At 65.5% G+C, this 17,006-nt stretch overlaps 1 protein-coding gene across 1 annotated transcript; it reads left to right on the plus strand.

Annotated features, from left to right (window-relative positions):
• Positions 1–1,102: 1,102 nt before the first annotated feature.
• On the plus strand, positions 1,103–16,464 carry HCN2 (hyperpolarization activated cyclic nucleotide gated potassium and sodium channel 2). Its single transcript, XM_030032135.1, has 8 exons — positions 1,103–1,497; positions 8,088–8,511; positions 11,596–11,757; positions 12,791–13,009; positions 13,266–13,412; positions 13,711–13,951; positions 14,132–14,296; positions 14,436–16,464. The coding sequence occupies exons 1-8, from the start codon at positions 1,352–1,354 to the stop codon at positions 15,386–15,388; spliced, it is 2,457 nt and encodes an 818-aa protein (XP_029887995.1). The 5' UTR covers positions 1,103–1,351; the 3' UTR covers positions 15,389–16,464.
• The last annotated feature ends 542 nt before the right edge of the window (positions 16,465–17,006 follow it).

A 17,006-nucleotide genomic window follows, 5' to 3' on the forward strand; every position in this document is an offset into this window, starting at 1 on the left:
GCGGGCATGGAGCAGGGCTGGCTCTGGCTGTGGTCGGCACGGGAGCCGGACGCGTGCACTGTCCGGCTGTGTTTCTGCCCCGTGGGCAGCAGATGGTGCCACCCGCCGTGGCCTCATCACCCGTGCGGCACTGTGACCGGGACGGGTCTTGCCCTGCCCTGGGCCTGCAGAGCCAGGGCTGCGAGAGCCATGCCCCCCACGGCCGGGGCGGCTCTGGTCCTGTGTCCGGCTGTTTGAGGGTGCTCGGGGCTCGCCTGGCCTCCCCGCTCCGGCGTGCCTGGGGAAGCCGCGGTGGGAAGAGCATATTCCTGGGGTGGAGGGCAGGAGGTGCTGGTCCCGCTGGCCTGTTCCCAGCACTCAGAGCATCGGGCCCGGCTGCATCTGGCATAGGTGCAGGTGTCGGCCTCGGCAGTGGCCGGCTGCGGTTGCCGGCCCGAGTTATTTCTGGGCCACGCAGGAGCTGCCCTGCCCCGGGGCGTCAGTCCCGGATCTCCATCCCTGCGCCCCTTCCCTGCGCCCACCCCGGGCCGTTCCTCCCGCCACCGGCTGGGTGCGGGGCGGGGGGCTCGGGCTGGCGAGGCGGGCGGCGGGTCCCCGGGGCTGTGGGAGGGCGAAGCCCCCGTGCCTGGCGGGGGCTGCGGGGTCCGGCCCCGGCCCCGGGGGTGGGCTCGGGCCGGCTGAGCCGCACCGGCAGCGGGGCCCGGGGCGGGGACGCGAATGGGCTGTCGACGGGGCAGCGCCCGAAGCGCTCCCTCCCCGGCGGGGCGGACGGGCCGTCGGGCCCCGGAGCCCCGCGGAGGGGAGCGCCCGGCCCCGCACCGGGGGCCGCGCCGCCGAGGCCGGTGCCGTCTGGCAGCGGGGCGGCCCCGGTCGCCGGTCCCGCCGGCGAGGCCTTTCCGGCTTACTTCCTGAGCCTCCCTGCCCCCCCCTGCCCCTGCCCCTCCGCCCCGCCCCCCCTCCCCCCCTCCCGGCCCCCTCCCTCTCTTCTTCTCCACTCTTCCTCCTTTTCCTCTGTCGTCTTCACTCTGTCTCCTTCTTCGTTTCCTCTTCTCTTCTTTCTTTTCTTCTCGGCCGATGAGGAGGCGGCCGAGGCGCCAAGCGCGGCGGGGCGGGGGCGGCGGCGGCGGCGACGGCGACGGGGCGGGCGCGGGGCCGCGGCGGGAAGGGGTCCCCGAACGGCGAGTGCCGGCGCGGGGATCCGCCGCGCAGCCCCGGCCCGGAGCCGCCCCGAGAGCCCAAGGTCTCCTTCTCCTGCGGCGGCGGCGGCGCGTCCCCCGGCGGGGCCAAGGCGGCCGAGGAGGGCGCGGGCGAGGATGCGGGCGAGGAGGCCCGCGGGAGCCAGGCCAGCTTCATGCAGCGGCAGTTCGGGGCGATGCTCCAGCCCGGCGTCAACAAGTTCTCGCTGCGGATGTTCGGCTCCCAGAAGGCGGTGGAGCGGGAGCAGGAGCGCGTCAAGTCGGCGGGGGCCTGGATCATCCATCCCTACAGCGACTTCAGGTGCGCTCCCGGCCGGGCGAGGGGCGAGCGGCTGCGCCCGGGACCCCGCGGGGCTCGGCGGCCCCGCTACATCGGACCGGGCCGGGGCGGGCGGGGCGAGGGGGCGAGCGGAGCCCGGGGGCGAAGGGGGCGAGCGGGGCCCGGGGGCGGCCCCGCCGGCGGGGGAAGGGGAGGCCGGGCCGAGCCCTGGGAGAGGGCACCTTGAGCTGCGCTGGGGGTGGCAGCGCGGATGCAGCCTGTGTGCAGGGAGGGGCTGGCGGCCGGGCATCCCCCTCCCCAGCGGAGCGGCGGTCGGTCCGGGGATGCCGAGAGCCCCCGGCTTTGGCGGGGGGGTGGTGGTGGTGGTGGTCGGGGGCGGTCCGGGCAAGGGCATCCCCGCGTCCTTCCGGGGGCCTCGGACGGCGCCGCCCGGCCCGGACCCTCTGGAGCCCCACCGGGCTTCGGCTCTGCCCCCGAACCGCCCCGGGGGAAGGTGTCACCCTCCCCTCGCGGGGCCGGGGGTCTGGGCTGGGGGACACGCTGCTCGTTCCGCTGCCAAGCAGAGCTTTGTGAAGGTTCCCCCTCCCCCAAGGAGGCCTGATCCTGTTCTAAGGTTCAGGGAGTTTGAGGAGGGATTCCTCTCACTCCCAAGAGGACCCCAAGATCCAGCCTGTGTGGCTTCCAGCCGAGGAATGGCAAACCAGGGGAAAAAGACTCTGCAGCTCCATCTCCTTTCCACCCCCTGAGCCCTGGGGGAGCTCAGAAGTGGCAAATGCTTCCCGGGTCGCGTGAAAGCTGCCGGGAGGGATGTATGGCTTGACCGTCTGGGGCAGGTGGCACGGCATCTTGCAGGGATGAGTGGCTGAGACCCCGCTGGCATCGCTGGTGAGCCAGCCGTGGGCGGCCCTGGTCCAGCAACCTCAAAGGGACTGGGGGGCCTTTGGCCAGAGGCTGGGGGAGCGGGGGGCCCAGCTCCGAGTCGTTCTGCCACTGTTCTGGCGTGCAGTTTGGGGAGGCTCGAGGGAGGGTTTGCTGGGTGCTAGTGTGGGAGTTGCCACTGAGCCAGACCCCAGGATCTGTTCACCGCTGGCACTGATGGGTCCCCACTGGCACGGGGGTCCTCAGGGCAGGTGGAGGTGGCCATGGGTGGTGGGGTCTGCCCTGGCTAGGTGGGCTCAGAGCAGGGACCAGCGCCTGCACCTCCTGCTCCTGCCCGCGTGTGCTGTTCCTGGGCTGATCTGGCATCTTCCAGAGGAGCAGCCGGAGGCCCTCAGCCTTCTCTCGGGGCTGACCTCCCGCACAGGGGTCTCGCGCCCTTGCAGCAGATGTTCCCATTGGGAACCCGCCGTGGGTATCTGTTGGAGCCCCCTCTTTGGCTCGCCGGCTGGGGACCAGGTTCTGCTGTAGACCCAGGGTGAGGGGCAGCTGCACCATGTGGCCATCACCAGTCCTGTGGCAGAGGGAGCTCTGCCGTCCCTGCTGTGACTGGGCAGATGTGCCGGTGCCAGGTGGATCGCTGGCACCCGGGGGCTGGTGAGCCAGGGGACTGTGCCCCTCTGCGCTGTCCGTGCTCCACTTCTTCCTCAGCGGCTGTGGGCTCTTGGAGGAGGCTGGGAGAGGGGTGATGGCCTGGCCCCACCATCCCGCCCGCAACTGCAGTGGGGCCAGAGCCTGCCCTGCTTCTCTGAGCCGGCAGAGCTGTGGTCCCAGTGGCAGAGCCCACGGTGCTGCTGAGAGCAGGGGTATCCCTGCGGTGAGCCTGTGATGGGAGCGAGGCCTCGGAGGCTTCCCTGGAGCAGAGCAGCATCGCTCCCTGGACTGGTGCTTGCGGTGGGCGGGCAGGCACCAGTCCGCGCTGGGGTGACCTTGGGGAGTCACCCTGGCCGGCATGCCCTGTGCTGGCTCCATCCATCCCGGAGTCGCTATCAAGACTTGAAACCCATTGGGGAAGAGCCGCTGCCTGTGTTTTGATGCTGCAAGTGGCGTAGGAGAGTTCCCTGCCCAGCGGGGAGGAGCTGCAGGCAGAGCCACAGCATCGTCTGAGTCTACAAACGTGCACATAAACAGGATGGGCTCAACACGGAGCTGAAAGCCCGGTCATGGGGAGCCTGCTCTGCTTGTGCATGTTGAGGACATGTCTATATATTCCACATTGGTCCTGCCTTAAAAAAAAGTATTATGTTTATCTAGTAATGATAATGGAGCATGAACCCAGCCGTGTTTGCCCTGCAAAACTCATTTTCCCGTCTTAAGATAAAATCATTACCCATCTGCATATGTGACATCATTTCATAATCGGAGTCATTTAGAGATCCTGTCTCCTCATGGACACAGCGCTGCAATTATTCATGCAAAATTCAGGGGCAGACTTGCTCTGGGAACGAAAGTTGCTCTTTACATAAATATTGAATTATTAGGAAGCAGCCTGCGTGGCTGGTTGAGATCCCGAGCTGCAAATCTGATAAAAGAGACCTTGTAAATTGTGCGCTGAAGTAGAGTGTCGAGCAGAGCCACCTCCTTTCCCATGCTGTGCTCAGTTGTCTTCTCAGTCTTTGCCGCTTCTGGTCTTTATCGATGGGAGGGAAAAACCCAGCTAGCATCGACTTTTTCATTATTTCTGTTGGTGTTTCTGCACCTGGGGTATCGCTCTTGAATTGGGAATGGGAGCTGGGGGGCTGCATGCAGCCCTCGTTTTGCAGTGACCTGGGGCACGTTGCTGGTCTGGCTCCCACCTTTACACCCCGTACGCACCTGGGACCCAGGCAGGGGCATGTGCGGGGCCGGGGTGCTGCGAGGCCTCGGGGGCAGAGATGTGCGCGGGGCCAGGGCCAAGGAGGAGGCCGGTGGTGTTCCCAGGAGGAGCGGGTGCTTCCCAGGGGTGCAGGAGCCTGGGCACTGGGGAGTGGGTTCTCCTGCTCCACGGTCAATCCCTTCCCCTGCTCGCACGGTGAGAGACTTGCATAAGCCCAGGAGGAGGATTCAGCCCAGGCGCCTTGCTGGATGCATCAGTAATGCGGAGAGCTGCGCGCAGCCGGTGATTCAGTGGTGGCGGTGCCTGTCTCCCCGTGACCACCACGGGGCTGCCTGATACGGCTATGCCGGCATCCCCTCCCGCCAGCCCGGCACTCGCAGCCTTCCATGAGGCGCAGGGCTGGGGCTGAGCCGTGGGTTTTCGCTGCTTGTGAATTTCTGTTGCAAGAGCCGGTCCCACACCTGACTCGGGGGTAAAGCCGCATCCAGTGCATGTGTCCCTGGTGCTGCTTGGCCAGAGCCTTCCTCTTTTGGGCTTAAAATGGTTTCTGGGGCTTTGCTGCTGCCTGGATGGTGCCACAGACCTGTTGGTGCCACTGTTGGGGGTCCTGAGCGGAGGGACTAGGCTCGGCGGCTGCTGCCACTCCTGATGTGCTTGCCAGCGCTGCTGCTGGTCCCAGCGTTACCGTTCCTTCTGGTGAAGGTGTTGGGGAGCTGCTCTCTGCCTCTGCAGCATCAGTGTGGGGCAGTCGGACCTGGCGGGTGCTGAAAGCCACCGCTTGGTCATCAGGGAAGAAAGGCTGTGACTGAGGGGATTGTGAAGGTTTGGGTCCTCGAGCAGTTTGCAAAGCCTTTATCCCCTCTCCTCTCCCCAGGGACCCCCCGGGGTAAAAGGCTTTTCCAGGGGAGAGCAGCACCAGTTGTTCATCACAACTGGCCATACTGGGACATGGGGGGTACGGATGCCGCCTTGGGCACCGCACCTCGCTGCTTGCTCGGCTCAGGCAAACTTCTGCCGTTGGCTTCTTAACCCACTTCTAAGAGCGACCTCGTTTTTAGAATATAAGTATTTAGTGCAAGTTGGCGAAGCACTGATCCCACACCAATCCCGCACTGATCCCACGCTGCTCCCACCTGCCAGGCAGCCTGGCCATTTGCAACTGGGGCCCTGGTCCGAGCCGAGGGGCTCAGCCCGTGGGGGCACCTCCAGCAGAGCGAGGTCTCAGGGAGCTTCATCTGCCCGGGCAGGCTGGTGAGTGGGCAGCTCAGTGCCCGGTCGATGGGATCACCATAGAGGGGAGCGATGCGTCGCACCGAGCATGCAGAGGCAGCTGGATCATCCCCAGCAGCCCCCCCGGAACTCTGTGTGCCGGCGGTGGAGCTGAGCGGGGACAACCCCGGTGTCTTGCGGCCGTGCCCCCCTGGACAGTGCAGGGGTTTCTCCTGGACCCCTCCCAGGCAGTAACAGCAGGCAGACAGGGAGGCTTTGCTGGTGCGGCATCGGGATTGCCCCACGCCTCTCTGGCCTCGGGGTCTCTGTCGCAGTTTTGGAGGTGCTGGAGAGGTGGCAGCTTTGCGGAGGGATGTGGTCCAGGATCTTGGGGGCAGGAGCGTGGCGGGGCCCCTGGGACTTGGTGGTGGGGCTTGGCCCCGACTCGGCTCCTGCCCAGGACCTGTGGGGCAGGACCGCTGTGCCAGGCTTTGGGCAGGCAGTGGAGCAGGAACGCAGCAGCCCCCGCTCGCAGAGGCTTTCAGCATCTTCTGTCGTCATCGCTGTCGTTCAATTGGGTCAGAAGCAAGGGAGGGGGTGCCAAGGATCCTAATTAATTTGTTTTCAGATATTTTTAGTAGCCTGGATTGGATCTTTTTTTCTATGCCCACACTGCCCTCCAAGGAAGAAAGCATTGGCATTGCACCCAGGTCCCCGAAGAGATCGCACAGAGGCAGTCGTGTGTGTTGGGGGCGATCAGGAGCAGTTTATCTTTCTCAGCAGACCAAATTCCGCCCTGGCTCAGCCAGATTGCAAAGGGATTTGAGCCAGTGGCGAGTTTTGCCCAGCTGGCGTGGTTATTTAATCTTTGTTCTTCACAGCTTTGCATGGCTAATGCCCCCATGGGACTCGCTTTGTGCAGCAGGGTCAGTCTGCAGCGAGAGCTGCCAGGGGGTTTGCGGGACAGATCCAGCCCGCTGCTGCTGGCGTGGGCTGCCCCAGCCCCAGCAGTGCCTCTGCTGATGCCAGCATCTTCTGGGGGTCGTGCCATGCGGCTGGAGCCCGGGGGTCCGGCAGAGCCCACCAAGCTGCGGCCTCGCTGCCTGCGGGGGGTCACAGGGTGCTGGAGCCGGTGGCCAGAGCTCACCTGTGGGGGAGCGGGGGGAGCACAACCGCTCCTTCTGGCTGGCAGCTGGTGAGGGTACCCTGGAGACAGCCCTGGGTGTGAAGTCATCGTTGTGCAGCAGTGACATCACTCACAGTTGCCACGGCAACGTCTCACATGGGGAAGGTGTCATTGGAGAAAGGTCAGAAGCTGGGATGCTCGGCTCCTTCTGGTCCTGCGCTAATCTGCACGGGGGGAGGTGGGGAGCGGGATGGATCCGGCCCATCTCCCATTCCTGTGTGCAGGAGGTCTCCCCCTCGTCCCCCCGGCACCGTGGCCAGGGCACCCCCTGCCCGTCAGCTCCTGCCTGGGGCGGGCAGCGTGGCAGGGTGGGCTGAGCGGAGGAGTGTGGGTAAGGGTCCTGCGTGTCTGTGTGCGTGGCACTGAGGAGCATCCTCCCCTCCTATCCCCCCGAGACCAGTGCCGGGGCGTGGGGCAGGCGGGGAGCCGGGGGCTGGGGTCCCCTCCGCACCGTCCTGCTGGGATGGGGCTGCTGTGACCTTGCAGATGCTCGGAAAGGTCATCGGTGGCCTGGAAGACGGGGACAAGGAGAAAGGAGAGAAGGACGGGGGTGAGGCAGGAGAGGGTGGAGGAGCCGTGCAGCCCAGGCAGAGGCAAAGGCAAAGGCAAAGGCAAAGGCAAAGGCGGCTGCCTGCCCTCCCCGCCATCTGACCGGGGCTGCAGGCGATGCCGGCTCCAGCTGCAGCCGTACGTGATCTGCTGCACCAGGAGCCGCGGCAGCTCCTTCCTCCACGGCAGCTCCTTCCACCGCGGCCGTGCTGCTGGGTCCAACATGCAGCTGCTGCCCTGTGCACCCCCAAAACTGGGACCACAGCCTGGTCCAGGGAAGTGCCGGGGTGGCGTGGCCCTGGCTGTCCCTGGGGACTCTGTGAGCAGGGTGGGGGGAGTGGGGGGGCTGCTCCCAGGGGAGCGGTGGGGGAGGCCGGGCTCTCCTGTTCTGCCTCCACCCACGACCTCGAGCGCTGCTTGCGGAGAGCGCGATGGCCCTGCTGCAGCGGGCAGTTTGGGGATGAGGGTGGTCCCCAGCCCACGGGCTGCCCCAGGGGGGCTCGGCAGGACGGTCTCCCCCACCGGTGTCTGGTGGCATCTTTCTCCCCTTGCTCTGGGATCTGCGTGGGTTTGGGTGCTCAGGGCAGACCTCTGGTGAAACCAGCACAGCAGGAAGAGCCCCTGGCAGCAGAGAGCCCCATGCCTCATCCTGCACACCCCTCTGCACTTGCACAGTCCTACCTCAACCAGGGACTGTGCTGGCCTGCAGAATCAGGCCTGGGGGCAGTTTGGAGAGGGGGGAGCAGGATGTAGTCCCTGGGGAGAGGAGGGGGTGCCTGGGGCCAAGGTGGCATCAGAGTGACAGCACCTGGTAACACAGGTCCCTTAGGGCAGGGCGCAGTGGCCAGGTCCCTTCCACGCAGGGGGCGGCTGCAGGGCACTGGTGACACCCTCCTCCATCTTCTCGCTCCCCAGGTTTTACTGGGACTTCACAATGCTGCTCTTTATGGTGGGCAACCTGATCATCATTCCCGTGGGCATCACCTTCTTCAAGGAGGAGACCACGGCGCCCTGGATCGTGTTCAACGTGGTCTCTGACACCTTCTTCCTGATGGACCTGGTGCTGAACTTCCGGACGGGGATTGTCATTGAGGACAATACAGAAATCATCCTGGACCCCGAGAGGATCAAGAAGAAGTACCTCAAGACCTGGTTTGTGGTGGACTTTGTCTCCTCCATCCCTGTGGACTATGTCTTCCTCATTGTGGAGAAGGGCATAGACTCGGAGGTGTACAAGACGGCCCGTGCCCTCCGCATCGTCCGCTTCACCAAGATCCTCAGCCTCCTGCGGCTCCTCCGCCTCTCCCGGCTCATCCGCTACATCCACCAGTGGGAGGAGGTAAGGGTCACACAGGACACAGCCCGGCGGTGGGTCCCTCCTCTGGCAGCGGCGGGACAGGCTGGAGAGAGCGGGATCCAGGAGGGGTCCCTGTGAGGGCAGCGGGGCTCGGGGCTGCCCAAGGAGCTGGTGGGTTGGATGGGGTCTGCAGGGCTGTGTGTGGGGCCGGTGTGGGGGCAGTTTCTGGGCATCCCCCACCTTCCCTCTGGTCTGTCCCCAGTGGGACAGCTGTGACATGAGAGCACTCCTGGTCTGCTTCAGCGCAAAGGCAGTCCCTCCGGCTCCTCAGGGCCCGCTAAGCTGCAGCCAAGCCGTGCCCTGTCTGTGCGTGCGTGTGTGCGCACGCGTGTGCGCATGCACGTGTGTGCCTGGGTGCTGGGGTTTGCACAGCCGATCCCAGTGCCGTGGTACAGCACCACCCACGGGTGATAGCATGGCCGGCACAAGCAGGCGTGCCGTACCGTGTTCTGCTGGCAGCTTGACCGCATCCCCCTGCTGAGGTTGATGCTCCTTGCCTCCGGTCCCCTCTGGCTCTCTGCACCGCCGGGACCTCAGGGAGCACCGGGGAGGGCTGCAGGAGCCCCAGCCCCTCAGGGACAGCGGGACCCCCGGGTCCCCAGGGCAGGAGGCAGGGTGCTGCCTGGGCTTGGCGCACCCGGGGCCGCGTGGGCTGTGAGGGGACGTGCCTTTGTGTCGAGATGTGGCGTGCTCGGCTTTGCTGCGTGGCTCTGGTGCGTGGGCAGGCGCCTCACGGCAGCTCCGCTGGCTGGCGCTGTGCAGGTTCTCGCTGCAGCGCAGAGCCGGATGCGCACCCGCGGGCTGGAGGGGCGGCGAGTGCCTTCGCTCCCTCCTCCTCCTCCTCTGCCACCGCGTGTCCCCAGGTCTAGCAAGGGCAGGTGCGACTCTTGGCCAGGCATCCCCCCGTGCAGGCTCCGGCAGGTGAGAGCCGCCCGGTAGCGCGGCAGGGACCCGCAGTGCAGCCCGGGCACAGTGACATCGGCTCCGGTGGCTGCGGGGATGGCACGGGACCCTCCTGCACCTCCGCCTTGCAAAGCCATGGGGCCGCTCTGCGAGCTGGGGTGGGCGCTGGGGGCTTGTGCCTGGCAGCCCTGACAGGAGGGAGCAGCCCCGCCATGGCCTGGCCCCATCGTGTCAGGGGTCTGACTCTGTCCTGGCCTGACCCTGCGATGGGAAATCCTCCAGCCCCTGGCACGCTGCTCTTCCCGCAGCTCCGTGGGGGCTCAGCCTTCCCGCACATGCGGGGTTGAGCTCGGCTGTCCTGGCGGGTGCCCGGCAGAGCCCTGAGCCTCGCAGCGCTGCTGGGGGCTGCCCCCGGTTCCTGGGGCAGAGGAGCGGGGGGGACGGCTGCAGCTCCGGTTGGTCTGCCCGCATCTCCCTGCCTGCATCCCACTCTGCCCTTGTGCCCTTCTCCAGCTCCTTCCCCCGGGGCTGGGCTCTGCTGTGGCAGCATCCCAGACCTCCTGCAAACTCCCCATCCCAAAGTGTGTCCATCTCTCCCCACCAGGGCTCTGGCTCTGCGCCCTTTTTGCTTTCAGGTGGGTCATAGCAGGGAGAGCCCCGGGTATGTGTTAAACCTGTGTGTGGCTGCGCAGAGGATCCTGGTAATCGCATACACTTACAGGGGACAGGAGGGGAGCACAGCCCCAATCCCCACTGGGACCTCGCCTGCTCTCGGAGGTGCTGTGGTCAGGGCTGGTGGATGCAGCAGGAGTGTCTCGGGGGGGCCGCGTGTGCCTGGTTTTGCCCCCAGCAGCCTCGGCGGCAGCTGGGAAAGGGACAGCGAGGTGCTGCCCCAAGGGGGCAATCGCCAGAGTGGGGAAAGGATGTGCCCGACGCTGGCAGAGATGGGGCTGGGGCTGCTCCTGCCTGTCCTCGCCCCGGGCTGCCCCTTCCCCAGCCCCTCGCACTCCACCTTGATCCCTCCCCAGCACATCGCACCATCTCTGGCTCATCCTGCCCACACCGTGTGCCCTGCCTGGTCAGGCAGCCTCAGAGCCCGGGGGTGGGCACAGAGGAAGGGGAGGCCATGCCCGTGCCCGTGCCCATGCCCTTGCCGTGCAGCTGCTCCATGCGACACTGCACGGCTCCAGCCTTGGATCTGCAGTGGTGGGAGAGACCGGGGATTTCACTGCCAGGGGGTTAATTTCTTATTGTCTCTTTTTTCCTCCTTGAATTCACCTTTTCTGGACCCTAAAAATATTAAAGGAAAAGGAACAAGTCCTCAGCCCGTGGCTCAGTTTGCAACCAGGAGGACATGTCTCTACCCCCTGGGTTTGCCTGTGTGGGTGCCATGGGGCAATGGGAGCTAAGGGCAGGCTGGGACCAGGGATGGGGCTGGGGGGAAGCCTTGCTCTCACAGGAGCTGCAGGCGGGTGCTGGGAGCGAGGGGTGTGCTCGGAGCACAGAGCAGCTGCTCCTGAAGGCATGCTCCTGCCACATGCACCTCACCTCTGTGGCCAGGGCTCTGGTCCCAGACCCACCGTGGTGGGTCCTGGCAGCCATGGGACCCAGCCAGGGGCTCTCCCAGGGTGTTGTTGATGGGTCTCGGCATTTGATGCTCTTGTAGCCACCAGCTCTGGGGCCGACGCAGCCCCATCCCCGTCAGGGTGGGATCTCTGGCAGAGCAGACTGTGTGGAGCTGCCCTGGCCACTTTCCCCAGATCGGGGTCTCTCTTCAGCCCCACCCTGATGTAGGTACCTTGGACCCTCTTTACCAAAAGCCATCCCATGGCTGAGCCTGGCTGCCTGCTGCCTCAGGGGCTGCCCTGCTCCCTCCCCGGTGCCTGGAGCATTTGGCTCTCCCTGAGCATCCGCCAGCACTGGCTTATCCTCATCAAAGCTCGCAGCCATTAGCGCTTTCCGGGGCGGCAGCGTGGCGGCATCCCGCTGGCTATAAATAGGCAGGCAGAACGCAGCCACCGTGGGGAGGGCCGGGGCCAGGCCAGCCGCGAGTGCCTCTTTTGGCCGAGGCCGTGTGGGTCAGTGCCCCGAGTGGGGCTGGGCGGGGGGGGACAGTCCCTGCGCTCACCCTCTGCCATCCCGCCCCGGCCCTTCCACCCGCAGATCTTCCACATGACCTACGACCTGGCCAGTGCGGTGATGAGGATCATCAACCTCATCGGCATGATGCTGCTGCTCTGCCACTGGGACGGCTGCCTCCAGTTCCTCGTGCCCATGCTGCAGGATTTCCCCCAGAACTGCTGGGTCTCCATCAACGGGATGGTGGTGAGTGCTGGCCCCAACCCTGCTCCCTGCCTGCTCCCCTGGGCCCCCGTCCATCCCCGTGTTATCTAGCCTCTCTCCACCGACCCGAGGAGATGCCATCCCTGCGCCGGCTGGTGCTGTGGTGCCCCGATGGTGCGAGCGTGGAGGGTGCGCAGGGCACCCCGCGCCTGCTGCGGATGGTCTCCTTGGCGAGGTCTCGCAGGACCTGGGGCAGCGGATCAATCCGGGTGGGAGGAGGATGCTGACACTGTGCTCTGCCCCGTCCCCTGCCGCCTCCTCCTGCTCATTAGCAACAAAGCTGATATTAATAAGTAATGGACCATGTTTCTAATTGCTCCCTCTCAGCCCTGCAGCCTGCTACAAATGGCTCTTCTCCCTCCATCCGTCTCATCCCGTTCTGCCAGTGTTTCCATCTCCGCTGCATTCCCCCTGCCTGGCTTCCTCCCCTTCTTCTCCTCCCTGTCTCTCGCTTCTCCTTCCCCAGCTGCTTTGCTCCTGGGGGGAGACTGGGGCTTTGCGGGAGCCCGTCCCTGCCTGCAGCTGCCTGCTGTCCCAGCCGCAGCCCCAGGCTCCCGAGTGCAAGTGCTGCAATAACTCAGTGGCTTCTGCAAACTCAGAGCTTGTTCCTGTCACAGCATTTCACAGGGGCTCGCTGCACTTTTGTATATCAGCTTAAAAAAAAAAAAAAAAAAAGATAAAATGACTGACTACCTAAAGCGAAGCCAGGTGTGAGGTGCAGAAACCTGCCGGGAAGGAGCAGAGCACTGTAGGATCCCTGCAGCACCAGCCGTGCCTGGCGCTTGGATTTGTTTGGATCTCACCTGCGTGGTGAGACACTCACAAACAAACAAATCCTATTGCCAAGTGCTGTTGGGAGATGCAGGCAGAGAACCTGGCTTGTCTGCCAGGCCTGAGTCAGGGTGTCGTACCCATGGGTACCTGTACACATGCATACACACACACATGCACACGTGCATGTGAGCAGCCGTCCGCCAGCCAGGGCTGAGCACTGCCACCATCCCTGTTGCTGCAGAACGACTCCTGGAGTGAGCTGTACTCCTTTGCCCTCTTCAAGTCGATGAGCCACATGCTCTGCATCGGCTATGGGAAGCAGGCACCCGAGAGCATGACGGACATCTGGCTGACGATGCTGAGCATGATCGTGGGGGCCACCTGCTACGCCATGTTCATCGGCCACGCCACTGCCCTCATCCAGTCGCTGGACTCCTCCCGGCGCCAGTACCAGGAGAAGGTAGGACTGGGCTGGACAGGGACCATAGTTCCAGCTGTCGCATTCCCTCCTGGAGCCGCACGGGCGCCTGTGGGTGCAGCCAGGCAGGGCAAGACCTCCATATCGATGCCATCGGTGGGGCAGGGATGTGGCAGTGGAGTGGGACCCGCCAGCCAGGAGGGGCCTGGGACCCACCCCATGGAGCGGGGATGTGGGTGGGGGGTCCCGGCCTTGTAGCCCCAGCCCGGCTGGGTGCTGATGCCACCTCTCCCCGCAGTACAAGCAAGTGGAGCAGTACATGTCCTTCCACAAGCTGCCCGCTGACTTCCGCCAGAAGATTCACGACTACTACGAGCACCGCTACCAGGGCAAGATGTTCGACGAGGACAGCATCCTGGGGGAGCTCAATGAGCCCCTGCGCGAGGTAAGGGCCCTGGGGGCTGCAGAGCCGGGCGTGGGATGCTGCAGGGAGGATGGGGACTGCCCCCCTCCCGCAGTGAGGGTCCCCCCTGCTCCCTGCCATGGCAGGAGGCTCTGGGTCCCACCAGCTCCTGCAGTGCATGTACTTGGGGTCGAACACCTCTTGCTCCAGCTTTGTGGCTCCGAGTGCAAGTATGTCCATGCACAAATCTGTGCGCTGGGTTGTCTGTGTGTGTGCTGACACCTCTGTGCTCATGAGCCTGCCCTGGGGAAGCCATTGTCCCTGCCTCCTTCCCCTGCAGGAAATTGTGAACTTCAATTGCCGCAAGCTGGTGGCGTCGATGCCGCTGTTCGCCAACGCGGACCCCAACTTTGTCACAGCGATGCTCACCAAGTTGAAGTTTGAGGTGTTTCAACCGGGTGACTACATCATCCGCGAGGGCACCATTGGCAAGAAGATGTACTTCATCCAGCACGGGGTTGTCAGCATCCTCACCAAGGGCAACAAGGAGATGAAACTCTCTGATGGCTCCTACTTCGGAGGTGAGCACTGCTGGGGCTGAGCCCATGTCCCCCTCCCAGGCTCTGCGAGAGGCACAGGGACCCCTGTGCTGTCCTGGGGCACACACCCCTCAGTGGTTCTCGCCCCTTGCTCCTGGCCTGTCCCCGTTTCCAGTTCTCGCTGGTGGTGTTTTGACTTTGGCACGGGTGTATCCTCCGCAGAAATCTGCCTGCTGACCCGCGGCCGGCGCACAGCGAGCGTCCGGGCGGACACCTACTGCCGCCTCTACTCGCTTTCAGTGGACAACTTCAACGAGGTGCTGGAGGAGTACCCCATGATGAGACGGGCCTTTGAGACCGTGGCCATCGACCGCCTCGACCGCATCGGTAGGGCACAGGGACCACTGTGGGGGGGGGGGGGGGGCGAGAGGGCTGTCCAGCCCAGCTGTGGCTGGGGTGGGGGGGGCCCAGCATAGCCCCAGCGCAGGGTCTCATGGCATTCCCCATCCCGGCACCCTCCCTGCAGGGAAGAAGAACTCGATCCTGCTCCACAAAGTGCAGCACGACCTCAACTCGGGCGTCTTCAACAACCAGGAGAACGAGATCATCCAGGAGATCGTCAAGTACGACCGGGAGATGGTGCAGCAGGCGGAGCTGCAGCAGCACACGGCCATGTACAGCCCCGTCCAGCCCCAGGTCACCTCCGCCATTGCCACCCTCCAGCAAGCCGTCGCCATGAGCTTCTGCCCGCAGATGGCCAGCCCGCTGGTGGGCTCCATGGCCCTGGGCTCGCCCCGCATGATGCGCCGCTTGCAGTACGCCCAGGCCGTGCCCAGCCCCTTCGCCGTCTCCCCCGTCTTGCTGCCGCAGAGCCCCCCGCAGCAGCCGCAGCCCCCCACGCCCCACGCCAACCCCTCGCCCTCGCAGGACCAGGCCCAGCCCGCGGCCCTGCCCGCCTCCACCAGCGCCTTCGCCGCCGCCGCGGCCAGCCCGCCGTCCCAAAGCCCCCTGGCCAGCCGGACGTTCGCCTACGGAGGTGCCCCGGGGCAGCTGGGCTCCCAGCTCTCCCTCAGCCAGCAGCAGGCGCCCGGCTCGCCCCAGCGCCTGGCCGCCCACAAAAGCACACAGGCGCTGCACACCAGCAGCCTCAGCCAGGATTCGCGGCCCTTGTCAGCCTCACAGCCCTCCCTGCCCCACGGGCTGGCAGCCGGCAGCACCCAGAGCCCCCCGGCCTCGGCCCGTGAGTCCTGCGCCTCCATCGGCGGGAGCCCGGGTGTCGCCTCGCCGGGCCCCGGCCCCTCGGCCGGATTGCGGGGCCAGGCGTCCTCGCGGGGGACCCCGGCTCACCCGGCGTCCACGGGCTCGGTGCACGCGGGGCCACCCGCCCTGCCGCAGGACTCGGCGGCGGCCCGCAAGGATTCGGCGGCCGGCACGCCCGACACGGACCCGGCCAAGTCCAGGCTGTCTTCCAACTTGTGACCTCCGTGCCACGCCAGGCGCGGGGATGAGCGCGCCGGAGGGGGCTGCGGCAGCGAGTCCCGTCTCGTCCCGCGCCCGTCCTGCGCCGCCCTGCCGAGGAGCGTGGGGCGAGGGCCACGGCCGCCCCACCGGCTGCCTCCCCCCACCGCAGGGCCAGCCCCGCTCCCCGGCTTCCTCCCTCCACACGCTGCAGAGCGGGGCAACAGCGGGGGGAGTGGATACAGGGCCTCTGCGGCCCCCCCCCCCCCCCACCACGGGGGCACGGCGGGGAGCCGGGCTGAGCCCCCGGCTGCGTCACCGCTGACCAAAGTCTGGCCCCATCTCCCGCTCCCCGCGGCAAAGCCCTGCTGCCCCCAGCCTCCCCGGCTGCTCCATAGAAGCCACAGCTGCATCATCCCCCCGTGATCAACTCTGTATATGATATATATGACCTGAATACATACCTGTATGTGTGCATCCGCAGGACACCTCCCCGGGGCTTTAGGCACGCCTGTGCGTGTCCCAGCCTCCCCTCTCACAGGCCCAAGGCGAGGGGTGACGGTCCAGGACTGGAGGTAAGTTGGGGGGGTCTGAGGGATGGTTGCCCTGAGGCTTGCGAGCACCCCACACACACGCTGTCCCCCAATCTGACCCCCCCCCCCAGCGTGGGGGGGGGGTGGTAAATGCAGCCCGACCTCCCCCTAGTCAGCGTTAGGACGGAGATAAGATGCTGGAGCCTGGGGACCTGAGCCCTGGGGCTGCCCCACAGCCAGGCACTGCCCCACGGGCAGTCCCAGCTTTAAGGCTGGGGAAGGCACACAGCGTGTGTACCAGCGTGCTTGTGCGTGTGCACTGACGGACGTGTGTGCGTACAGGTGTGTGGGTGCCGGGGTGCGTGTGTGCATGCACACGTATACCCCTCTGCCTAGCGCTCCGGAGCCTTCCACGTTGAATGTACGCAGTGACTGCGAGCGAGGGGCCACATGCCAGCCCGGTGCCCTGTAGCCACGCATCCGGCGGGACAGGGCCCCGCTCCAAGCGTCCACCTTTCCATCCAGCCCATCCTGTGCAATAAACGTCAGCAGCTGACAGAGCTACGCACGACTCCGTCTCTGCTTCTTCGCCACCGTTCCTCCCTGCCGCGGCTCCGGCTGCTCCCGTTCCCCTTGTTCAGCCCTGGGAGCCCTGCCACTGGGCACAGCCCCAGGCTGGGCTGCAGGAGGCAGCTTTGTCCTTTGAAGAGCTGCTTCCCTGCCAGAAAAATGACAAGGTGAAAAGCCTCCTCCCAGAACCTTTTGCCTTGCTGGCAGTGCCATGTCCTTGCTCCAGCATCAGCAAGAAAGGAACTGGGAGCAGGCTGCAACCTGGAGCCAGTGGGTACAAGGCTCAGCCAAGAGCTGGGCCAAACACAGCTCCAGCTGCAAGATTGCCAAACATCAGCTGCTGCAGGAGCAGCACACAAACACGCAGCCCTGAGGAGGGTTGGAAGGCCACAGTCTTGGTGAGACAGGAGGCTCCTGGCTAGAACTGCAAGGGCTGGGTAGCTGCAGTTAGCCCCTGCGAGAACCCTGCTCTCACTGCAGCTGCACCAGCCAGTCTGTGCTGCATGGAAGTTTTGTCTCTGTTTCTGTTACAAAAG

This window comes from Aquila chrysaetos, chromosome 12 (assembly GCF_900496995.4).
Source record: "Aquila chrysaetos chrysaetos chromosome 12, bAquChr1.4, whole genome shotgun sequence".
Lineage (NCBI taxonomy): Eukaryota > Metazoa > Chordata > Aves > Accipitriformes > Accipitridae > Aquila > Aquila chrysaetos.

Coding starts and splice junctions, on each gene's coding strand:
- HCN2 (XM_030032135.1), top strand. CDS start 1,352: ATGCAGCGGCAGTTCGGGGCGATGCTCCAGCCCGGCGTCAACAAGTTC. Junction 13,010..13,265: donor GGCGCCAGTACCAGGAGAAG/GTAGGACTGGGC, acceptor CTCTCCCCGCAG/TACAAGCAAGTGGAGCAGTA. Junction 13,413..13,710: donor TCAATGAGCCCCTGCGCGAG/GTAAGGGCCCTG, acceptor CTTCCCCTGCAG/GAAATTGTGAACTTCAATTG.